This window comes from Nerophis ophidion, linkage group LG06 (assembly GCF_033978795.1).
Source record: "Nerophis ophidion isolate RoL-2023_Sa linkage group LG06, RoL_Noph_v1.0, whole genome shotgun sequence".
Classification (NCBI taxonomy): Eukaryota; Metazoa; Chordata; class Actinopteri; order Syngnathiformes; family Syngnathidae; genus Nerophis; species Nerophis ophidion.
Window position 1 is genome coordinate 49,201,675 of NC_084616.1, and position 25,665 is coordinate 49,227,339.

General features: G+C 42.2%; 1 protein-coding gene across 1 annotated transcript; it reads right to left on the minus strand.

Annotated features, from left to right (window-relative positions):
* Positions 1 to 48: 48 nt before the first annotated feature.
* Positions 49 to 21,600, minus strand: samd10a (sterile alpha motif domain containing 10a). Its single transcript, XM_061904071.1, has 5 exons — positions 21,223 to 21,600; positions 12,709 to 12,887; positions 843 to 1,011; positions 626 to 772; positions 49 to 291 (listed from the first exon to the last, which is right to left on the minus strand). The coding sequence occupies exons 1-5, from the start codon at positions 21,233 to 21,235 to the stop codon at positions 269 to 271; spliced, it is 531 nt and encodes a 176-aa protein (XP_061760055.1). The 5' UTR covers positions 21,236 to 21,600; the 3' UTR covers positions 49 to 268.
* Positions 21,601 to 25,665: the final 4,065 nt, after the last annotated feature.

The window sequence follows — 25,665 nt, forward strand, 5'->3', positions numbered from 1 at the left end:
ATGTGGTCACCAGAGGCTCATTTTCAATCACACACAAATCTGGGCGGCGTTTTTGACGTTTATATTTATTTATGAGATTTGGCACTGTTTACAGAAGTGAACATGTATAAATAAGAAAAAATATGACAGTATATCACTGCATAGGTGATTATTGACAGAAGATTGACAGGATGCGTTTTCATACTGTCTAGCAAGGAGACCTGGTCGGTTTAATCCAACTCTCACAATGTCTTTCGGGGTCCAAAATACTTCAAACATTTCTGGGTGCTTACGATCGCTTTTCGAAGGAGCCTGGAAAAGACAATATAAATGTTAGCAATATTTACACCAGCAGAGGGCAGAAAAAACAACATGACGTATGCAATTATGTTTTATTGGTATTTCCTCAAACCCTGAAGTTACAAAACATCATTATTCTGACAGTTCACCCTTGTCTGTTTCCTCTTCCTGACAAATCTGAATATAATGGTCATGTTTAATCATTTAACACCAACAACAACAACACACTTTATGCTATGTTTTCCTGCACTTTGCTTTTGCCATAATTTAGCTGATGTGAGGGTCTTTCACACACAAAGTGTGTATGTTTGATTTAAAGTTGGACACTGGTGTAATAGTCACTGACTTTCTCCTCTGCTGAGCAGCTGCAGGTTGCGTCCTTCCTCCTGCACCTGCAGCTGAAGAACTTGCTGCAGCAGCTCCTGTCTCAGCGTTTCTTGCACCAGTCCCATCCTTTGTAACTTGTCACCATTCAGACGCAGCAGCGCCCGGCCTGAAAGTTGCAATGGCTAGTAATTAGTTTCCACATAAAGATATAATTTGCATTTAACTAGAGTGAATACCTGTGATCGCATGATGGGAGAAGGCCTCTACGTAGGTTAGATAGTTGTGTGGACAGTGCTTCTTCAGCCATTTACAAACATCTTGCTGTGTCCACATGACCACGGGTCGGATTAAGCTTGGCTGTGTCGGGCTAGTGTTGTATATGCTGTAATTGTCACTGCAACGATACTGCAGATAAACAGACATTAGAAAAGATTTGTGCTGGCAAATTATCATTTTTTAAAATGTGATTATTGCACTTTCAAATTTGTATTAATCACGGGTTATTACTCGCATCCATAATTTAAAGTAATTTAAGCAATATTTGGACACAAATCATTTTATTGTCCGAATGTCATACAGTGACATATTTAAACATTTTAATTGAATTGTGGTCATTTACTTGTTTAAAACTTGGTAACAGTTTTATCTAAAGTACCGTCTAGGTGTATTTGGACATGACATTTACCAGTGAGCAAACCAGTCGGAGTCTCCTGACTCATCTTTGCACTTATGTATGCATTGGTGTGATCACTGACCGTAAAGCAACCCACAACGATTAAGGTAAAGGAACATGTGTGGTCAAAATAAATTGCATAACCTGCGTATATATACACACACAGTACGTCACTAAATCTGCAGCAATCTGCTAAAACTTTATTGTTAAAATCTGGGAGCTACACTGTCAGTAAGTAGTGTATGGTTTCTATAAAGTGATGGCAAGTTGACTAAGTATAGTACAAAATTGCAACTGTTAAAGCTGACCTTTACACTCATGCCATTTTGCTTTTTAATTACCAGCCCCTTCTGCATACTCATCATGTGTGAGCTTAAGAAAATTGCTACATGTCAGAAAAAATGCTATGATAATTGTACGCTTGAACCTTTGGTAGCAACCAAACAAACAGGCACAGTTTACCACCACATTCACACACTAATGTTTGAGCCTGATCGGCCTCATTAAAGCTTGCAGAATTGATTGAGACCGTGTGTGCAGTTTGTTTACCGTGGTTATTCAACTTGCAAATTCAGTTACATCTCTTGGGAGACAAACATTCTTGCAGCAAATTCCTAAAAACACACCATGCTTCTGACGTATAGAGGAACTTGGACCACTGTAAGCACATTGGCGGATCCTTGCATTTACATTTTAACCTTGCCAACATAGAACACTGCGGTCCGAACTTGTGATTTACATAACTGAGGCGTTTCTCAAGGCACCCCTTTTAAGTCCTCTCCATGTAGGCAATTACATTTTTTTTCAGAATGCGATTTATATAACCAAAGTGTAGCTGTAGCTTGTTTACTTCAGATGCAGTCTGTAGTTATTTATTCAATTTCTTTGTGTGGAGAGGCGCACCCGGCGAAAGAGCAGCGGGGCAGGGCACGCTGCAGCCCGGCCAAAGATGGCGGTAAGGAGGCGGAGAATGCGGCCGAGCGGAGAGGCGGGGCGTGCCGGGAGCGACGCCACAATCGAATTCAGGTGCATGGATCGCGCACCGGCACACAATCAACTTATCTCCTCTGGCTGTATAAAAGTGCAGCAGCGGAGGAGGGTGAGGCAGAAGGAGGAGGAGAGCCCGCAGCAGAACCTGAAGAGCGAGAGCAACAGAGAGCGAGACACGAGAGACGGGGACGCGGCCGGCTGAAAAGCGTCCGAAGAGCGAGCAGCAGAGAAGGAACTGAAAAGCAACCAGACCGGAAGACAGCTTGTTATTGAAAAATAAACGAGAGTCAAACCTGCTCAATCATGTCTTTCCTGAGTGGTCCATGCAACCCGCACGACGACAGCGTGAATCCTTCACATTTGGCGCCCAACCTGGCTGGACCACCGGAGGCGGGGGAGGACGATCCCCTGTGGGCTTTCGTGGGCGCACTGGCCGGCCTCGCGGCAAGCAGCCGTCAGCATTGAAGACTCCTGCTGGCGCTGGCGGACCAGGTGGGCGGGTGAAGGGGTTGGCGAGTGCCCCCCCCAGTAATAAAGAAAATGAAGAAGAGAAGATGGCGGCGCCCGGACGGGCTGCGACATCGCGGAGTTCCTGCTAAAGATGGAACATTTGGCAGAAATACGGGACAATTCTACAAACTTTATGGCTGGCTCACATCGTGGTCACTCCGTGATCACGTACGACCGCCAGACACTTCTGGATGTGGACATATCGGGCCGTTTTGGACTGATAGATGCGTGCTTGCTAGACGTACTAACTAGCATGGGAATAATTCGGCGGCTACATCCAGCGGCCTGTGAAGCAGGGGACTATAGTAGCAGCGGGGGCCGTCTACGGAACAGACGCCAGCGGTGTGATCGGAAACGCGGATGCCGAGCGGGGCTAAAAACAAAGCAGAAGGCTAATCCCCACAGAACACCACTTCCCTCCAGCCGGATTTAAATGGAAGATGCGAGACTACTGGTCTGGGTAAGGAGTCAGTTAAATTAGAACAAGTTTTTTCTGCTTTGAGTGTTTCAGAGTTGGACATGTGTTTTACTGAGGTGGCTAACTATGATGCGTGCAGTTTATCAAAGCAACAAACAAACAATCGGAAAATCCCCGTTACTGAGGTGGCTAACCATGATGCGTGCAGTTTATCAAAGCAACAATCAAACAATCGGAAAATTCCCGTTGTATCAATTCCTAGATATGGTCGTAATTATACTAAATGCACTGGGCATAATAAACACAACATTATTAATATTGCTACTATGGATAATTTGATCAAAAATTCCCTAAAACAGCCCACTAACTATAATATAGGTTTTTTAAACATAAGATCATTGTCTCCCAAAACGTTGTTAGTTAATGATATTATCAGAGACAACAATCTTAACGTCATCGGTCTCAGCGAAACCTGTCTTAAACCAAACGACTTTTTTGCGCTAAATGAGGCATGTCCTCCTAACTTTACACATGCGCATATTGCCCGTCCGCTTAAAAGGGGTGGGGGTGTCGCACTAATATACAACAAAAACTTTAACCTTAGTCCTAACATAAATAATAAATATAAATCGTGGAAGGTGCTTACTATGAGGTCTGTCACACCGCTGCCTCTACACCTGGCTGTTATCTACCGCCCCCCAGGGCCCTATTCGGACTTTATCAATGAATTCTCAGAGTTCGTTGCTGATCTAGTGACACACGCCGATAATATAATCATAATGGGGGACTTTAATATCCATATGAATACCCCATCGGACCCACCGTGCGTAGCGCTCCAGACTATAATTGATAGCTGTGGTCTCACACAAATAATAAATGAACCCACGCATTGCAACGGTAATACGATAGACCTAGTGCTTGTCGGGGGTATCACCGTTTCCAAAGTTACGATACTCCCGTATACTAAAGTATTGTCCGATCATTACCTTATAAAATTCGAAGTTCAGACGCATGTTCGTCACACTAATAATAATAATAACTGCTATAGCAGCCGCAACATTAATACGGCCACAACGACAACTCTTGCTGACCCAAAATATGTGGGCTCTATTGATAACCTCACTAACAACTTTAACGACGCCCTGCGCGAAACCATTGATAACATAGCACCGCTAAAGTTAAAAAAGGCTCCAAAAAAGCGCACCCCGTGGTTTACAGAAGAAACTAGAGCTCAGAAATTATTATGTAGAAAGCTGGAACGCAAATGGCGCACGACTAAACTTGAGGTGCACCATCAAGCATGGAGTGATAGTTTAATAACTTATAAACGTATGCTTACCTTAGCTAAAGCTAAATATTACTCAAATCTCATCCACCGTAATAAAAACGATCCTAAATTTTTGTTTAGTACGGTAGCATCGCTAACCCAACAAGGGACCCCTTCCAGTAGCTCCACCCACTCAGCTGATGACTTTATGCAATTCTTTAGTAAGAAAATTGAAGTCATTAGAAAGGAGATTAAAGACAATGCGTCCCAGCTACAACGGGGTTCTATTAACACTGATACAATGGTATATACGGCGGATACTGCCCTCCAAAATAGTTTTTCTCGTTTTGAGGAAATAACATTAGAGGAATTGTTACAACGTGTAAATGGAACAAAACAAACAACATGTTTACTTGACCCTCTTCCTGGGAAACTGATCAAGGAGCTCTTTGTATAATTAGGTCCATCAGTGCTAAATATTATAAACTTATCACTTTCCTCGGGCACTGTTCCCCTAGCATTCAAAAAAGCGGTTATTCATCCTCTTCTTAAAAGACCTAACCTCGATCCTGACCTCATGGTAAACTACCGACCGGTGTCTCACCTTCCCTTTATTTCAAAAATCCTCGAAAAATTTGTTGCGGAGCAGTTAAATGAACACTTAGCGTCTAACAATCTATGTGAAAACTTTCAATCCGGTTTCAGGGCAAATCACTCCACGGAGACAGCCCTCGCAAAAATGACTAATGATCTATTGCTAACGATGGATTCTGATGCATCATCTATGTTGCTGCTCCTCAATCTTAGCGCTGCTTTCGATACTGTCGATCATAATATTTTATTAGAACGTATCAAAACACGAATTGGTATGTCAGACTTAGCCCTGTCTTGGTTTAACTCTTATCTTACTGATAGGATGCAGTGTGTCTCCCATAACAATGTGACCTCGGACTACGTTAAGGTAACGTGTGGAGTTCCCCAGGCTTCGGTCCTTGGCCCTACACTCTTCAGCATCTACATGCTGCCGCTAGGTGACATCATACGCAAATACGGTGTTAGCTTTCACTGTTATGCTGATGACACCCAACTCTACATGCCCCTAAAGCTGACCAACACGCCAGATTGTAGTCAGCTGGAGGCGTGTCTTAATGAAATTAAACAATGGATGTCCGCTAACTTTTTGCAACTCAACGCCAAAAAAACGGAAATGCTGATTATCGGTCCTGCTAGACACCGAACTCTATTTAATAATACAACTCTAACATTTGACAACCAAACAATTAAACAAGGCGACACGGTAAAGAATCTGGGTATTATCTTCGACCCAACTCTCTCCTTTGAGGCACACATTAAAAGCGTTACTAAAACGGCCTTCTTTCATCTCCGTAATATCGCTAAAATTCGCTCCATTCTGTCCACTAAAGACGCTGAGATCATTATACATGCGTTTGTTACGTCTCGCCTCGACTACTGTAACGTATTATTTTTGGGTCTCCCCATGTCTAGCATTAAAAGATTACAGTTGGTACAAAATGCGGCTGCTAGACTTTTGACAAGAACAAGAAAGTTTGATCACATTACGCCTGTACTGGCTCACCTGCACTGGCTTCCTGTGCACTTAAGATGTGACTTTAAGGTTTTACTACTTACGTATAAAATACTACACGGTCTAGCTCCATCCTATCTTGCCGATTGTATTGTACCATATGTCCTGGCAAGAAATCTGCGTTCAAAGGACTCCGGCTTATTAGTGATTCCCAAAGCCCAAAAAAAGTCTGCGGGCTATAGAGCGTTTTCCGTTCGGGCTCCAGTACTCTGGAATGCCCTCCCGGTAACAGTTCGAGATGCCACCTCAGTAGAAGCATTTAAGTCTCACCTTAAAACTCATTTGTATACTCTAGCCTTTAAATAGACTCCCTTTTTAGACCAGTTGATCTGCCGTTTCTTTTCTTTTTCTTCTATGTCCCACTCTCCCTTGTGGAGGGGGTCCGGTCCGATCCGGTGGCCATGTACTGCTTGCCTGTGTATCGGCTGGGGACATCTCTGCGCTGCTGATCCGCCTCTGCTTGGGATGGTTTCCTGCTGGCTCCGCTGTGAACGGGACTCTCGCTGCTGTGTTGGATCCGCTTTGGACTGGACTCTCGCGACTGTGTTGGATCCATTATGGATTGAACTTTCACAGTATCATGTTAGACCCGCTCGACATCCATTGCTTACCTCCTCTCCAAGGTTCTCATAGTCATCATTGTCACCGACGTCCCACTGGGTCATTATTGTCACCGATGTCCCACTGGGTGTGAGTTTTCTTTGCCCTTATGTGGGCCTACCGAGGATGTCGTAGTGGTTTGTGCAGCCCTTTGAGACAGTAGTGATTTAGGGCTATATAAGTAAACATTGATTGATTGATTGAAGAGAAAGGAAGAAGAAGAGAGGAGAAGAAATGAAGAAAAGGTGTGAAAGGAGGAAGAGGCAATGATGAGAAGACAAGAAGAAGAATAGTGGGAAAGACTAGCCAAAGAAAAGAAGAGACAGGAAAAAGAAGAAGAGAGGAGAAGTAATGAAGAAAACTTGAGAAAGGAGGAAGAGGAAATGATGAGAAGACAAGAAGAAGAAGAGCAGCAAAGACTAGCAGAGGAAAAGAGGAGAAAAGAAGAAAAGAGGAGAAGAAATGAAGAAAGGTGAAAATGAGGAAGGTAAAGACAAAGAAGACAAAGTAGAGGAAGAATAAGAACTTAGAGAAGTAGTGGTGGTGGAAGGAAAATACAAAAAGGACAAGGAAGAAGAAGAAGAAGACAAAGAAAAGGTCAAAGAGGACAAAGAAGATGAAGAAGAAAAAGACAAAGAAAAGGTAAAAGAGAACGAAGAAGAAGAAAAAGAAGAAGAAGACAAAGAAAAGGTCAAAGAGGACAAAGAAGAACAAGACAAGGAGGAAGACAGGGAAGAAGACAAAGACAAAATGGAAGAAGAAAATGAAGAGAAGACAGGTGGCCGTCTCCATTTCCCGCCCCTTAAAAAAAAGGAGGGGGGAGTTGGCTTAGCCGGTTGGAGTACCGGCTTGCGTCTAGCGATGGAGGTATGTGGAGAGGCGCAGCCGGCGAACGAGCAGCGGGGCAGGACACGCTGGATGGCGGCAAGGAGGCGGAGAATGCGGCCGAGCTGAGATGTTTTTTGGGGGGTTTTTGTCATGAAAAAGGGAGTTTTTTTGGGTTGGTGCACTAATTGTAAGTGTATCTTGTGTTTTTTTATGTTGATTTAATTAGAAAATAAATCAATGAAAAAATAATTATAAAAAATTATTCTGCGGCCCGGTACCAATCGCGTCGTTGACCGTTACCGGGTCGCAGACCGGTACCAGGCCATGGCCCGGTGGTTGGGGACCACTGGTTTAATGGATACATTGAAACACAATCAAGCATATGAAGTCAACATGTTTTTCCACTCTACTGGCACTTTAAAGGAATGGGATATATAATTAGGATCAGTGAGCGCAGAACACAATGAAGAGAGTGTAGGTTGGTATGAGCATGGCATAAAAAGCACAGGAAGCCCAATTTTAAAAATGGACCTTGATCATGCCAGTAGGATTAAACGAGATAATTATTTCTCATTGAATAAGGCTCAATTAGTTCCACCATTTTGTGTTTCACTTTTGTACATTAGTTTCATCTTCAAATTGAAGGTTAGAGAAACTATTACATATCCAGATGGAGCTTCACACATTATTGGCTTATTCCTACATTCCAAACAAATGGGAGTTTTTAATGTTCTAAAACGTGGAAGGCAGCAGAAAATGGACACAATCAAATGCCACAGAGAGCTGTTTTGGTAGAAAGGCGCTATACAAGTACAACCCATTTACCATTTTCTACTCCTTTAATTTCACTTGATCTTTCTATCCATTTCTCAGCTAGTTGCTCCCACCCACTCTCTTTTTTTGATTGATTTACTATTTCTCACTTCTTGACGAGGTATAGACACTTTTTGAAGTCCCACACTGCTAGCATGAATGAGCACTGGTGCTGTCCAAATTGTGTGTTGCTTTAATTATTTTATACATGACCTTTACTTTGAAATTCAATAGTTAAACTATTATAACAGCATACCAATTGGCAGCTGATAGAATGCACAGTCCAAATGATCAGCTCAGAGGAGAGACATATTTTCTGTAACCCAGTTTATGTTCACAAGAAAATTTTTGAAATGACAAAATAGTTTTGGAAGACATGTTGGAACAAGTTGTTTTTCAAGTGTGAATTTCATCACAGAGAGGTTCTTACAGCAGGGGTCCCAAAACTATGGCCCACGGGCCGAATGCAGCCCGCAAGCGTACAAAATCCGGGCTGCGGGAACTTCCAAGTTAAAAAAAAATATTCTAATTCTAATTATTATTTTTTAAATCTGTCCTTTCTAATCCGTTTACCAACATCTTGTTACTTTCGGTGTCTCATAGCCGCTCAGGCATATCATATTGTCTAAAAATGCATTTTCTCATCAATAACGTAACATCATTGCGCTCACGCGGCAGTGTCTGGCGAGCACGCAGCAAGTGCGCACTCTTTCAGTCAATTAATGCGCGAGGAATATATATATATATATATATATATATATATATATATATATATATATATATATATATATATATAGCCCGGGCCCCGGCAAACCCAATGCGGCCCCCAAGTCAAAAAGTTTGGGGACCCCTGTCTTACAGGATCTCCCATATGCAAGCATATTTACGTTAAGTATGTTTATGGTAAGTGTTGGCTTCAGAGGTGCAAATGGTGGAACTGTATGGTCGCTGAAGAAGTGAAAATGTCGCAGTATGCACTATAGTTCATCTTCCAAACAAAGGTAAAAAGACCACTGTAGAAAATGCGCATCCGATCGGATTCAAGGGAGCGAACAATGCAATGTATAAAACTGTTATCATCCCGGTCCAGTTTGAAGTTTTAGCAGAAGCTTATAATTGAAGAGCCATTCAATGGGGTGAAGACAAAAGTGGGACTGCATGACTTGTAACCACAGGCTTTAAATGAGGCCAGTCTCTGCAGACACCGATTGTGTGAGGAAACAATACAGCATCAGATAATGGATTGAAATGCTCAATTTAAAAAGGGAGCTGAACAGCAGTTGAATGAACATCTGTTTACAACTCACTTAGGAACTGAAATCTTCGAATAAGTCTTTTTTAAATTAAAAATTCTTACAAAATATACTTTTGCTTACACAGCATGTTATGCAGAATACCAAAGGACCAGTGCCATTCCGGAGATGGAGTACCGTGGAGGAAAAAAACTACTTATAATCTGTGTTAACAAAGTGTCCAGACCGGACACATTTGACTCAGAGATTTCCTTTCTACACCCTATGCAAAATGATAGTTACGAGAGGAGCTGAAAAAAATCTATTCACATCCGAATTGTGATGCTTATTCATCCACCCATCCATCCATCCATCTTCTTCCGCTTATCCGAGGTCGGGTCGCGGGGGCAACAGCCTAAGCAGGGAAACCCAGACTTCCCTCTCCCCAGCCACTTCGTCTAGCTCTTCCCGGGGGATCCCAAGGCGTTCCCAAGCCAGCCGGGAGACATAGTCTTCCCATTGTGTCCTGGGTCTTCCCCGTGGCCTCCTACCGGTTGGACGTGCCCTAAACACCTCCCTAGGGAGGCGTTGGGGTGGCATCCTGACCAGATGCCCGAACCACCTCATATGACTCTTCTCGATGTGCTTATTCATTACGATTTTAAATAGATACAAAACTTTCAAGAATTTATTTAAAAAAAAAAAATGTTTTTAGGCCATCATCGCGTGTACTTTCTATACGTGTATACGTCTTCCAAAATAGGTACATTTATAACCTTTAATCTGCTTTGAAAAGGTGTTATCATTTATATACTAAATAGTGTATTGCGAGATTTGGTTTGAATCAGGAATCGTGTTGAATCAGTCGATCGATTCGTCACCCCAAGAATTGGAATCGAATTGAATTATGAGTTGTTGTAAGATTCACTTTCCTAATAAGTTCTATAATATTTATCAACGGATTGTTTTATTTATTAAAACAGTTCCAGTCTACTTCATAATTAATTTGGCTTAAAGCTGTAGGTACAACGGCCTAGTGGTTAGAGTGTCCGCCCTAAGATCGGTAGGTTGTGAGTTCAAAACCGGCCGAGTCAGACCAAACAATGCGGCCACCGCTGCTGCCCACTGCTCCCCTCACCTCCCAGGGGGTGATCAAGGGTGATGGATCAAATGCAGAGTAATTTCGCCACATCTATTGTGTGTGACAATCATTGGTACTTTTTAATTAGGTTTTGTTTGTTTGTCAGTGTAGTTTTCTTTAAATTGATGTAAACATGAGATGTTTCTTAATGTAAATTTTCTTTAAATTGATGTAAACATGAGATGTTTCTTAATGTAACTTTGTTAAGTGTTCAAAAACAAAAACAAATATCCTCACTATTATACTTGTTATCCTCTCAGGGCATTTAATCGATTGCAAATGGACTGTTTGGTTTTTCTGAGAAGACGTTTCGCCACTCATCTAAGTAGGTTTCATCAATTCGTGCCTACAGACTTAGATTGGTCAGATCTAGTCCCATGGCCAGTGCCAAAACCCCAAATATTTATACTCAAAAACCAGGAGGGTGTGCTTGAGCAAGGGTTGTTTCGCCTGATCGTAATGAGAAAAAAAACTGTTTTGATGCAAAATGAGCAATCCAAACTGTAAAAGACAATGACAGTCGTTGAGGTGTAATTCCCCATCGTTAGCATTGAGGTATTGTGTGGCAGAACGATCGCTAGGGATCGACTACTATCAGTCCAAAATAGCCGGTTGGTAGAGCAGCCGTGCCAGCAACCTGATGTTTCCTGGTTCGATCCCCAGCTTCTGCCATCCTAGTCGTGTCCTTGAGCAAGACACTTCCTGGGTCGTGGTTCCGGCTTTGCAAGGGAGCTCCTTGCATCAGTGTGTGAATGGGTGAATGTGGAAATAGTGTCAAAGCACTTTGGGTACCTTGAAGGTATAAAAGCGCTATACAAGTATAACCCATTTATACTATGGCTGTATTTTTATTTTTTTAATACATTCTTACTCAAATAAATGTAATACAATTCCACTTACAATGGAGCCAAAGGGAAATCCTCTTTTACGACCAGTCAATTCCGTTCATAAAACCCAATAACTAACCACCAATAAACCGCCTACAATACTCCATTAACATTTCAAGTCTTTAATATTAACCAAGTATTAGTGATATTGTTGTTATCAGCGCTAAAGCAGACAAACTATTCATAGCAGCACTGTAAGGATAATGAGTCATTCTTAATCTAAACGGAAATATGACAAGATTCTATCATAATAATAATAATAATGATGGATTAGATTTATATCGCGCTTTTCTATTGTTAGATACCCAAAGCGCTCACAGAGAAGTGGGAACCCATCATTCATTCACACCTGGTGATGGTAAGCTACATTTGTAGCCACAGCTGCCCTGTGGTAGACTGACGGAAGTGTGGCTGCCAGTTCTCACCTACAGACCCTCCGACCACCACTTATCATTCATTCATCTTTCATTCACCAGTGTGAGCGGCACCGGGGGCAAGGTTGAAGTGTCCTGCCCAAGGACACAACGGCAGCAAATTGTCTGTCAATAGGTGGGAAGCGAACCTGCAACCCTCAGGTTTCTGGCACGGCCGCTCTACCCACTACGCCATGCCGCCCCTATCAGGTTGAATCCTAATAACTGCAGACATTGTACAGTACTTGATGTTTTATTATGTTTGAATAGAGAATAGAGCCTACCATAGGCTTTATTGTAAGCAGACTTTTGATAGCATTTATTTACGAGTTAGAGTGCATAAAAAAACATGTGCGTTCTTGTTTTACATAAAAGATTGTGAATGATAGGCAAAATTCCCCTTTAAAGACAGGAGGCAGAAGCCAAACAGATGTGTGACCTCACAGCACTGAGACAGAAAGTTACTGATCACTTTCTAACCAAACCTAAGAACAAACACAATACTTGACAGAATACTTTTCAGCTAACATGTCTTCCAAATCATTTTGAGCACAACCTACACAGGGCACCACAAATGTAGTTTAACCTTGACTTGTTCAATAATCAATATGGAACGTGATGTGATAACTGTTATTGTAATTGCGTTGCGATGCAAAATGTAATATACAAACTTCAGAATATATCAGTCCAAGACGGGTGTAGCAGGTGTGCTGTTGTCCAGTACCTGGTGGAACTCAGTGCCCGGTTGCTGTAGCAACTTTACTCTGCCTCCTGTCGCCTTCTGCCCACGTCCATATTGCCAGGTTAGGTTCCCCCCAGTCCGCCGAGTTAGCTGGTGTTCAAAGTCCTCTGGCAGAACTCTGTACTCCACAGCTGGCCTACAAAAACTAAAACTGGACGCCGCTGCAAAGATAAGAAATGCCAAATACTATTTTAAATATAGAATGATAAAAAGAAACCTGTACATGTGTGATCTTACACGTTCAGCCACACACCCTATCATTGTGTGGTGAGGTTATCATGAAGTACCTGCTTGCACTTGCTAGGAAACACAGCAACCATGAGGCAACATTCACATTCATCCTAAAGGCAGGTTAAAGGAAGTTGTGTTTTCCGTCAATTTTTTTAACTTTCTGCAAAGTCGTAGCTGCTCAGCACGCTACTTTCTCATCATTAAAAGCAGGTCTGTATTGGCTGACACCCAAACCAACTCAACAGCAGGTGGTTTCCCCAACAGTCACTAATTAAAGAAAGTGTGGAAGTACAGCAAACATGCTGCTCTTGGCAGTCAACAAGAACTCATTACTGATTCATGTGCCATATTGGAAGGATTTTCTATGATGTTTGTTGTGGTACTCTTTATATATCTTAAAATGAAAAAAAGGACATTTTGAAGAGGACAGGGATAGTTGCTATGAAGGGACAGTAGGGGGTGTTTGATTTTACATGTGTGATCCTACAATTGCTTTCATTCAATATGTCCTGCCAAAGATACATCATGCAATCACTTGCACCACCAATCACCATTGTTGTGGATAAAAGTTCAGTAAATTATTACAGCTTCACCAAGACAGCTGACATGCAAAACATCTTTTACAATCCTACTCTCCCCCAGGCTGCTGTTGTAAACACGCTGCTTCTCCATGGTAATGTGGATAATTAGGAACAGTTGTCAAAATGTGCTGTCCTTAGTATTGCTTAAATAGTACTGAAAGATCAACAACATACTCTAAAAATGGTTCAGGGCTTAATGAATAACACATGTATATGTACATGTACATGGGTCTTCATAAAATTTACATGTTTAAAACTAATCATATCATATTAAAATATGGAAACCGGTCTATATTTATTATGAAATTCCCATGCAGTACACAACTTCATGAAATGATTTAACTAACACCAGAATAAGCAGTACATAAAAATGAATTGATGGATGAATTAATTTACAAAAACAAAATAATTAAAAATAGTATGTCATGTACAGTATTAGGCAGCTATGGGTGACATGAAATTGATTTATTTTTTGGAGGATTATGGAATGACATATTGGAAAAGCTTAAAGGGGCCCGAAGCGCATTTGTAGTAAAAATAAAATAGAATTTAAATAATTGATGAAAAAATACAATACTGTAGTAAAAACAATACATAATGACAATTAAACAAATATGTTACAAGTTGACAGCAGTCTCACCTGAACCAATTTGCACTGCTTGTTTATAATTATCATTTTCCTTAAAGGGCACCTATGACAATATTAATGGACATTTAAAACACTTCCTTGCGTTGTATTGAAACTGACAGTCACATGTATAACCTGTTTTTTGAGTGTTTGCAAACAGTTTTTGTATGAAGGCATTCCCAGATTTTAAATGAAACCCTCCACCCTCTACAAAAGAATTGGAATTTATCTACGGAAAATGTACAATGGTAAATATATATTGAAGAGGATCTCACCGCTTACTTAACAGGTCGATAAAAAAAACTCCATATACAAATACAACATCAGGTACATCTGCCCACTATCAGATCAATACGGAGCAGCATGAAAAAAGACAGCATTTATCTCACTGCCAATCGCATGCCAGTGATATTGTGCGCATGCCACAATTTGATTAAAATAACACCGTCACGGCCCGGGCGCACGTCATTGTGCATCCATGTGCGCGCTGCGCAGAGCACACCTCCAGGAGCGCACCCAGCGCGTGCTAGCCCAGCTGCAGCTAGCAGATGCACTCAATCGCCAGCAATCCACGCACCTGTAACTGATGAGAAGACCTGGCTACTTATGCCAGGGCAAACCTGCATCCTGTGCCAGAACGTAGCTACCTGTCAGGTACAGTAAGCCAAACCTGTCTAGCTCTATGCATTCGTTTTTATCCCCCGTCGTGATTTTTTGTCTTGTGTCCTCCTTGTCGCCTCTCTGCAGCCTGTTTTCGATCTCACGTCACAAGATGTGTGTCTCGTCTCCTCGCGTTTCCTCTGGTTCCCTGGCTGCATCTTTGATCTCGACCTTCCGCCTGGACACACCCCTTTGACGCCTTGCTATTGCCCCGACTTCCTGCCTGGGCTCACGTAGCCTTGCCCCTATAAGACTTCTGCGCCTCTCATTCTACACTACCTGTACCACACAACAGTTAATTCACACATAGTCACACCATACACTCCATTTCCCTTGTTTATTAATATTATTATTTATGTACAAGCCCCGTTTCCATATGAGTTGGGAGATTGTGTTAGATGTAAATATAAACGGAATACAATGATTTGTAATTCCTTTTCAATCCGTATCCAATTGAATGCACTACAAAGACATGATATTTGATGTTCACACTCATGAACATATTTTTTTGGGGAAATAATAATTAACTTAGAACTTCATGGCTGCAACACGTGCCAAAGCAGTTGGGAAAGGGCATGTTCACCACTGTGTTACATCACCTTTTCTTTTAACAACACTCAATAAACGTTTGGGAACTGAGGAAACTAATTGTTGAAGCTTTGAAAGTGGAATTCTTTGCCATTCTTTTTTTATGTAGAATTTCAGTCGTTCAAAAGTTCGGGATCTCCGCTGTCGTATTTTATGCTTCATAATGCGCCACACATTTTCGATGGGAGACAGGTCTGGACTGCAGGCGGCCCAGGAAAGTACCCGCAGTCTTTTTTTACAAAGCCATGCTGTTGTAACACGTGCTGAATGTGGCTTGGCATTGTCTTGCTGAAATAAGCAGGGGCGTCCATGAAAAAGAAGGTGCTTAGATGGCAGCATATGTTTTTCCGAAACCTGTATGTACCTTTCAGCATTAATGATGCCTTCACATATGTGTAAGTTACCCATGCCTTGGGCACTAATGCACCCCCATACCATCACAGATACTGGCTTTTAAACTTTGCGTCGATAACAGTCTGGAGGGTAAGCTCCCCCTTTGGTCCGGATGACACGATGTCGAATTTTTCCAAAAACAATTTGAAATGTGGACTCGTCAGACCACAGAACACTTTTCCACTTTGCATCAGTCCATCTTAGATGATCTCGGGCCCAGAGAAGCCGCCGGGGTTTCTGGATGTTGTTGATAAACGGCTTTCGCTTTGCATAGTAGAGCTTTAACTTGCACTTACAGATGTAGCGACCAACTGTATTTAGTGACAGTGGTTTTCTGAAGTGTTCCTGGGCCCATGTGGTGATATCCTTTAGAGATTGATGTCGGTTTTTGATACAGTGCCGTCTGAGGGATCGAAGGTCACGGTCATTCAATGTTGGTTTCCGGCCATGCCGCTTACGTGGAGTGATTTCTCCAGATTCTCTGAACTTTTTGATGATATTATGGACCGTAGATGTTAAAGTCCCTAAATTTCTTGCAATTTCACTTTGAGAAATGTTGTTCTTAAACTGTTTGACTATTTGCTCAAGCAGTTGTGGACCAAGGGGTGTACCTCGCCCCATCCTTTCTTGTGAAAGACTGAGCATTTTTTGGGAAGCTGTTTTTATACCCAATCATGGCACCCACCTGTTCCCAAATAGCCTGCACACCTGTGTGATGTTCCAAATAAGTGTTTGATGAGCATTCCTAAACTTTATCAGTATTTATTGCCACCTTTCCCAACTTTTTTGTCACTAGTTGCTGGCATCAAATTCTAAAGTTAATGATTATTTGCAAAACAAAACAAAAAATATTTATCAGTTTGAACATCAAATATGTTGTCTTTGTAGCATATTTAACTGAATATGGGTTGAAAATGATTTGCAAATCATTGTATTCCGTTTATATTTACATCTAACACAATTTCCCAACTCATGGAAAGGGGGTTTGTATATATATATATATAAAGTGTATATATATATATATATATATATATAAAGTGTAAATATATATATATATATATATATATATATATATATATATATATATATATATATATATATATCATAGAACGTCCCTTGTGTATGTGCCGTCTTCTTCCCCTGTACACCAGTAACAAATACATCATCATGTCGACAAAACAGTCCAGTCTAAATTATCCTGGACAAAACCACAAAATTATTAATTCTATAAATAGCAAGCACTTCTCATGGGTAGAAATAACACTGGAAGCTCCATGCATTGAAACAGGAGAGAGAGGAGGGGCATGACAGAGAGCATGAACTAGAAATGACCACATAAGTACAAACCCCGTTTCCATATGAGTTGGGAAATTGTGTTAGATGTAAATATAAACGTAATACAATGATTTGCAAATCATTTTCAACCCATATTCAGTTGAATATGCTACAAAGACAACATATTTGATGTTCAAACTGATAAACTTTTTGTTGTTGCAAATAATCCTTAAATTTAGAATTTGATGCCAGCAACACGTGACAAAGAAATTGGGAAATGTGGCAATAAATACTGATAAAGTTGAGGAATGCTCATCAAACACTTATATGGAACATCCCACAGGTGTGCAGGCTAATTGGGAACAGGTGGGTGCCATGATTGGGTATAAAAGCAGCTTCCATGAAATGCTAAGTAATTTTCAAACAAGGATGGGGCGAGGGTCACCATTTTGTAAGCAAATTGTTCAACAGTTTTGGAACAACATTTCTCAACGAGCTATTGCAAGTAATTTAGGGATTTTACCATCTACGGTCCGTAAAATCATCAAAAGGTTCAAAGAATCTGGAGAAATCTGTGCATGAAAGCAATGATATTATGGACCTTTGATCCCTCAGGCGGTACTGCATCAAAAAAACGATATCAGCGTGTAAAGGATATCACCACATGGGCTCAGGAACACTTCAGAAAACCACTGTCAGTAACTACAGTTGGTCGCTACATCTGTAAGTGCAAGTTAAAACTCTACTATGCAAAGCCAAACCCATTTATCAACAACACCCTGAAACGCCGCCGGCTTCACTGGGCCCGAGCTCATCTGAGATGGACTGATGCAAAGTGGAAAAGTGTTCTGTGGTCTGACGAGTCCACATTTCAAATTTAGTTTGGAAACACAGGACGTGGTGTCCTCCAAAACAAAAAGGAAAATAACCATTTAGATAGTTATAAGCGCAAAGTTCAAAAGCCAGCATCTGTGATGGTATGGAAGTGTATTAGTGCCCAAGGCATGGGTAACTTACACGTCTGTGAAGGCACCATTAATGCTGAAATGTCCATACAGGTTTTGGAGCAACATATGTTGTCATCCAAGCAACGTTATCATGGACGCCTCTGCTTATTTCAGCAAGACAACTTCAAGCCACATGTTACAACAGCGTGGCTTCATAGTAAACGAGTTTACAGTCCAGACTTGTCTCCCATTGAAAATGTGTGGCGCATTATGAAACGTAAAATACGACAGCGGAGACCCCGGACTGTTGAACGACTGAAACTCTCCATAAAACAAGAATGGGAAATAATTCCACTTTCAAAGCTTCAACAATTAGTTTCCTCAGTTCCTAAAGGTTTGTTGAGTGTTGTTAAAAGAAAAGGTGATGTAACACAGTGGTGAACATGCCCTTTCCCAACTACTTCGGCACGTGTTGCAGCCATGAAATTCTAAGTTATTTATTATTTGCAAAAAAAAAAAAATTAAGTTTATGAGTTTGAACATCAAATATCATGTCTTTGTAGTGCATTCAATTGAATATGGGTTGAAAAGGATTTGCAAAGAATTGTATTCCGTTCATATTTACATCTAACACAATTTCCCAACTCATATGGAAACGGGATTTGTACAACCACCACACTGTGATGTCACTGTGTCCACTAGTAAAAAGAAAGAATGCAAACACATAATTTGATGTTTTTTTGCACTTTTCAACACAAGTATTCCAACACTTTTAACAGTTGTAAGTCAGAAAAGAGGAAACTCCTCATTTGTATCTTTTAACGTTTAAGGCAAGCTACTTGCGGATACTGCCCTCCAAAATAGTTTCTCTCGTTTTGAGGAAATAACATTAGAGGAATTGTTACAACGTGTAAATGGAATAAAACAAACAACATGTTTACTTGACCCTCTTCCTGGGAAACTGATCAAGGAGCTTTTTGTATTATTAGGTCCATCAGTGCTAAATATTATAAACTTATCACTTTCCTCGGGCACTGTTCCCCTAGCATTCAAAAAAGCGGTTATTCATCCTCTTCTTAAAAGACCTAACCTCGATCCTGACCTCATGGTAAACTACCGACCGGTGTCTCACCTTCCCTTTATTTCAAAAATCCTCGAAAAAATTGTTGCGGAGCAGTTAAATGAACACTTAGCGTCTAACAATCTATGTGAAACCTTTCAATCCGGTTTCAGGGCAAATCACTCGACGGAGACAGCCCTCGCAAAAATGACTAATGATCTATTGCTAACGATGGATTCTGATGCGTCATCTATGTTGCTGCTCCTCGATCTTAGCGCTGCTTTCGATACCGTCGATCATAATATTTTATTAGAACGTATCAAAACACGAATCGGTATGTCAGACTTAGCCCTGTCTTGGTTTAACTCTTATCTTACTGATAGGATGCAGTGTGTCTCCCATAACAATGTGACCTCGGACTACGTTAAGGTAACGTGTGGAGTTCCCCAGGGTTCGGTCCTTGGCCCTGCACTCTTCAGCATCTACATGCTGCCGCTAGGTGACATCATACGCAAATACGGTGTTAGCTTTCACTGTTATGCTGATGACACCCAACTCTACATGCCCCTAAAGCTGACCAACACGCCGGATTGTAGTCAGCTGGAGGCGTGTCTTAATGAAATTAAACAATGGATGTCCGCTAACTTTTTGCAACTCAACGCCAAAAAAACGGAAATGCTGATTATCGGTCCTGCTAGACACCGAACTCTATTTAATAATACAACTCTAACATTTGACAACCAAACAATTAAACAAGGCGACACGGTAAAGAATCTGGGTATTATCTTCGACCCAACTCTCTCCTTTGAGGCACACATTAAAAGCGTTACTAAAACGGCCTTCTTTCATCTCCGTAATATCGCTAAAATTCGCTCCATTCTGTCCACTAAAGACGCTGAGATCATTATCCATGCGTTTGTTACGTCTCGCCTCGACTACTGTAACGTATTATTTTCGGGTCTCCCCATGTCTAGCATTAAAAGATTACAGTTGGTACAAAATGCGGCTGCTAGACTTTTGACAAGAACAAGAAAGTTTGATCACATTACGCCTGTACTGGCTCACCTGCACTGGCTTCCTGTGCACTTAAGATGTGACTTTAAGGTTTTACTACTTACGTATAAAATACTACACGGTCTAGCTCCATCCTATCTTGCCGATTGTATTGTACCATATGTCCCGGCAAGAAATCTGCGTTCAAAGGACTCCGGCTTGTTAGTGATTCCCAAAGCCCAAAAAAAGTCTGCGGGCTATAGAGCGTTTTCCGTTCGGGCTCCAGTACTCTGGAATGCCCTCCCGGTAACAGTTCGAGATACCACCTCAGTAGAAGCATTTAAGTCTCACCTTAAAACTCATTTGTATACTGTAGCCTTTAAATAGACTCCCTTTTTAGACCAGTTGATCTGCTGTTTCTTTTCTTTTTCTTCTATGTCCCACTCTCCCCTGTGGAGGGGGTCCGGTCCGATCCGGTGGCCATGTACTGCTTGCCTGTGTATCGGCTGGGGACATCTCTGCGCTGCTGATCCGCCTCCGCTTGGGATGGTTTCCTGGTGGCTCCGCTGTGAACGGGACTCTCTCTGCTGAGTTGGACCCGCTTTGGACTGGACTCTTGCGACTGTGTTGGATCCATTGTGGATTGAACTTTCACAGTATCATGTTAGACCCGCTCGACATCCATTGCTTTCCTCCTCTCTAAGGTTCTCATAGTCATTATTGTCACCGACGTCCCACTAGGTCATTATTGTCACCGATGTCCCACTGGGTGTGAGTTTTCCTTGCCCTTATGTGGGCCTACCGAGGATGTCGTGGTGGTTTGTGCAGCCCTTTGAGACACTAGTGATTTAGGGCTATATAAGTAAACATTGATTGATTGATTGATCTAATGCATCTAATTAATTGAATTGTAAACTCAAAAACACTGCCACAGATGCGAACCTGTATGTTATTGTATCATGTATGTTATTGTATCACATATGTTGCTGCACTTCATAATTCTGATCGTGTTTCTAATAGTGTGCACCTTTAACCACAGCCACAATAATAAACACGTTTCATAATCTTGTCAAGAAGTTAGTACATGCTATCAATTATGGACATGTGTCAAATATAATATGAATGAAGCAAGTCGCCTACCGTCAACAGCCATGATGGTTCCACGCCGCGTGGACTTAATACAAGTGGAGCATCGCCTCAGCCCAGCAAAACCTCCACCGCCTCCCCTACGCTGATTAGACTAAACTTTGAATGAGCTTCACCCAACAGGGACGACGTCCTGCATCTTCCGAGCTCCTCCAAGCAGCCCGCGATGAAGCGCACAGACGCTTCGGTGGTGCAAGTCGGTCAGCGGCTGGCTGCTGCTTACTTTGATCTACACGTTGTGACGCGAGCGAGTGCGCGTTCGCGAGTTTGTCGGTGCCGTGAGAATGGGACGCGCCACTCTTTTTCAAGAACACTAAGGAGCAAAGTGCAGCCCTGGGCCTGTAATTAAGGCAGCCATGAGTGGAGACTGACAAGCAAGCGGATGAAAAGCCTTTTTTTTTTCGCTGCACGTCCCATCTCCCCTTTTCAATTGAAGGAACTGTGTGATGGTATATTACGGACGGTCTTTGGGACGGGATACATCCTTGGTTATAGTGCATTTATCAAAACAATCTACCAATAAATCCTGAGTTTTTTTAACAGGGGTCCCCAAACTACGGCCCACAGGCCGGATCCGGCCCGCCATGAGGTATCGAGTTAAAAAAAATCTTATTATTATTATTTTTTTAATATTTTAAGTACATGTTAGAAAACTGCTGTGTTATTCACTCACAGATGTCATTTTGCTATTTTGCTATTTTGCTGTAAAGAAGGTCAGTGAATGAATGTATATATTTGTGGGCGCTCTGAAGTGGAAAAGGGGTCGGATTAAATAAGCTTTGCTTCTTCCTACTCCTTTTCGGACATGATGTATTGTGTATTGCGAAATGATGAAATTACTTGATGTATAATGTTGTATGTATGTCATGTTCGAAATAAACTAAGAAAAGAAAAGAAAAGAAAGAATATATATTTTTAAACTGTCCTTTGTAATCCATTTTGTACCCCTTGTTTTTTTGTACCGCGTGTCACTTTCGGTGTCTCCTAGCCGCTAAGGCGAATCATATTGTCTAAAAATGTATTTTCCTATCGATTGGACTGGACTCTCGCGGCTGTGTTAAATCCAACTATGGATTGAACTTTCACAGTATCATGTTAGACCCGCTCGACATCCATTGCTTTCAGTACCCTAGAGGGGGGGTGGGTAGGGTGGGGAGGGAGGTGGGGGGGGGGGGTTGCCTGCATATGCGGTCCTCTCCAAGGTTTCTCATAGTCCCACTGGGTGTGAGTTTTCCTTGCCCTTATGTGGGCCCTACCGAGGATGTCGTAGTGGTTTGTGATGTGGTTTGTGCAGCCCTTTGAGACACTAATGATTTAGGGCTATATAAATAATCATTGATTGATTGATATATATATATATATAAATATATATATATATATATATATATGTATATATATATATATTTAAAAAAAAAAAAAAAATATATATATATATATATACATATATATATATATATAAACCCCGTTTCCATATGAGTTAGGAAATTGTGTTAGATGTAAATATAAACGGAATACAATAATTTGCAAATCCTTTTCAACCCATATTCAATTGAATGAAATACAAAGACAAGATAATTGATGATCAAACTCACGGCGTGGCGCAGTAGGAGAGTGGCCGTGTGCAACCCGAGGGTCCCTGGTTCAATCCCCACCTAGTACCAACCTCGTCACGTCCGTTGTGTCCTGAGCAAGACACGTCACCCTTGCTCCTGATGGGTGTTGGTTAGCGCCTTGCATGGCAGTTCTCTCCATCAGTGTGTGAATGGGTGAATGTGGAAGTAGTGTCAAAGCGCTTTGAATACCTTGAGGGTAGAAAAGCGCTATACAAGTACAACCCATTTATCATTTATTTCTAAACTTAATTATTTTTTTTTGCAAATAATAATAACTTAAACTTTCATGGCTGCAACACATGCCAAAGTAGTTGGGGAAGGGGATGTTCACCACTGTGTTACATCACCTTTTCTTTTAACAACACTCAATAAACGTTTGGGAACTGAGAAAACTATTTGTTGAAGCTTTGAAAGTGGAATTCTTTCCCATTCTTGTTTTATGTAGAGCTTCAGTCGTTCAACAGTCCGGGGTCTCCGCTGTCGTATCTTACGCTTCATAATGCGCCACACATTTTCGATGGGAGACAGGTATGGACTGCAGGCGGGTCAGGAAAGTACCCGCACTCTTTTATTACGAAGCCACGCTGTTGTAACCCGTGCTGAACGTGGCTTGGCATTGTCTTGCAGAAATAAGCAGGGGCGTCCATGAAAAAGACGGCGCTTAGATGGCAGCTTATGTTGTTCCGAAACCTGTATGTACTTTTCAGCATTAATGGTGCCTTCACAGGTGTGTAAGTTACCCATGCCTTGGGCACTAATACACCCCCATACCATCACAGATGCTGGCTTTTCAACGTCGATACAAATTAATTTGATTCGATTTGTATTCGAATCAATTTTTTCCCACACCCCTAATAGATATATATATACATATATATATATATATATATATATATATATATATATATATATATATATACTGTATATGTGTATATATGTATATATATATATACATATACAGTATATATATATATATATATACACACACATATATATATACCGTATACACATATATTTATATGTATACACGCATATATACATACAGTATACATATATATACGAATATATATATATATATATATATATATATATATATATATATATATATATATATCGACTTTGTAGTTGGGCTTCACGGTGGAAGAGGGGTTAGTGCGTCTGCCTCACAATACGAAGTTCCTGCAGTCCTGGGTTCAAATCCAGGCTCGGGATCTTTCTGTGTGGAGTTTGCATGTTCTCCCCGTGAATGCGTGGGTTCCCTCCGGGTACTCCGGCTTCCTCCCACTTCCAAAGACATGCACCTGGGGATAGGTTGATTGGCAACACTAAATTGGCCCTAGTGTGTGAATGTGAGTGTGAATGTTGTCTGTCTATCTGTGTTGGCCCTGCGAGGAGGTGGCGACTTGTCCAGGGTGTACCCTGCCTTCCGCCCGATTGTAGCTGAGATAGGCGCCAGCGCCCCCCCGCGACCCCGAAAGGGAATAACCGGTAGAAAATGGATGGATGGACTTTGTAGTTGTGTCATCGGATATGCGGCCTCATGTTTTGGACACTCGGGTGAAGAGAGGGGCGGAGCTTTCTACCGATCACCACCTGGTGGTGAGTTGGCTGCGATGGTGGGGGAGGATGCCGGACAGACCTGGCAGGCCCAAACGCATAGTGAGGGTTTGCTGGGAACGTCTGGCAGAGTCTCCTGTCAGAGAAAGTTTCAATGCCCACTTCCGGAAGAACTTTGAACATGTCACGAGGGAGGTGCTGGACATTGAGTCCGAGTGCACCTCTATTGTCGAGGCGGCCGATTGGAGCTGTGGCCGCAAGGTAGTTGGTGCCTGTCGGGGCGGTAATCCTAAAACCCGTTGGTGGACACCAGCGGTGAGGGATGCCGTCAAGCTGAAGAAGGAGTCCTATCGGGTCCTTTTGGCTCATAGGACTCCGGAGGCAGTGGACAGGTACCGACAGGCCAAGCGGTGTGCAGCTTCAGCGGTCACGGAGGCAAAAACTCGGACATGGGAGGAGTTCGGGGATGCCATGGAAAACGACTTCCGGATGGCTTCGAAACGATTCTGGACCACCATCCGCCGCCTCAGGAAGGGGAAGCAGTACACTGTCAACACCGTGTATGGTGCGGATGGTGATCTGCTGATCTCAACTGCGGATGTTGTGGATAGGTGGAAGGAATACTTTGAAGACCTCCTCAATCCCACCGACACGTCTTCCTATGAGGAAGCAGTGCCTGGTGAATCTGTGGTGGGCTCTCCTATTTCTGGGGCTGAGGTTGCCGAGGTAGTTAAAAAGCTCCTCGGTGGCAAGGCCCCAGGGGTGGATAAGATCCGCCCGGAGTTCCTTAAGGCTCTGGATTGTGTGGGGGTGTCTTGGTTGACAAGACTCTGCAGCATCGCGTGGACATCGGGGGCGGTACCCCTGGCTTGGCAGACCGGTGTGGTGGCCCCTCTCTTTAAGAAAAGGGACCGGAGGGTGTGTTCCAACTATCGTGGGATCACACTCCTCAGCCTTCCCGGTAAGGTTTATTCAGGTGTACTGGAGAGGAGGCTACACCGGATAGTCGAACCTCGGATTCAGGAGGAACAGTGTGGTTTCCGTCCTGGTCGTGGAACTGTGGACCAGCTTTATACTTTCTGTAGGGTACTTGAAGGTGCATGGGAGTTTGCCCAACCAGTCTACATGTGCTTCATGGACTTGGAGAAGGCATTCGACCGTGTCCCTCGGGAAGTCCTGTGGGGAGTGCTCAGAGAGTATGGGATACCGGACTGTGTTAGTGTGGCGGTTCGCTCCCTGTATGATCAGTGTCAAAGCTTGGTCCGCA

Coding starts and splice junctions, on each gene's coding strand:
- samd10a (XM_061904071.1), bottom strand. Junction 1,012..12,708: donor CGGGCACTGAGTTCCACCAG/GTACTGGACAAC, acceptor GTTTATCTGCAG/TATCGTTGCAGTGACAATTA. Junction 773..842: donor CTCCCATCATGCGATCACAG/GTATTCACTCTA, acceptor TGCAACTTTCAG/GCCGGGCGCTGCTGCGTCTG.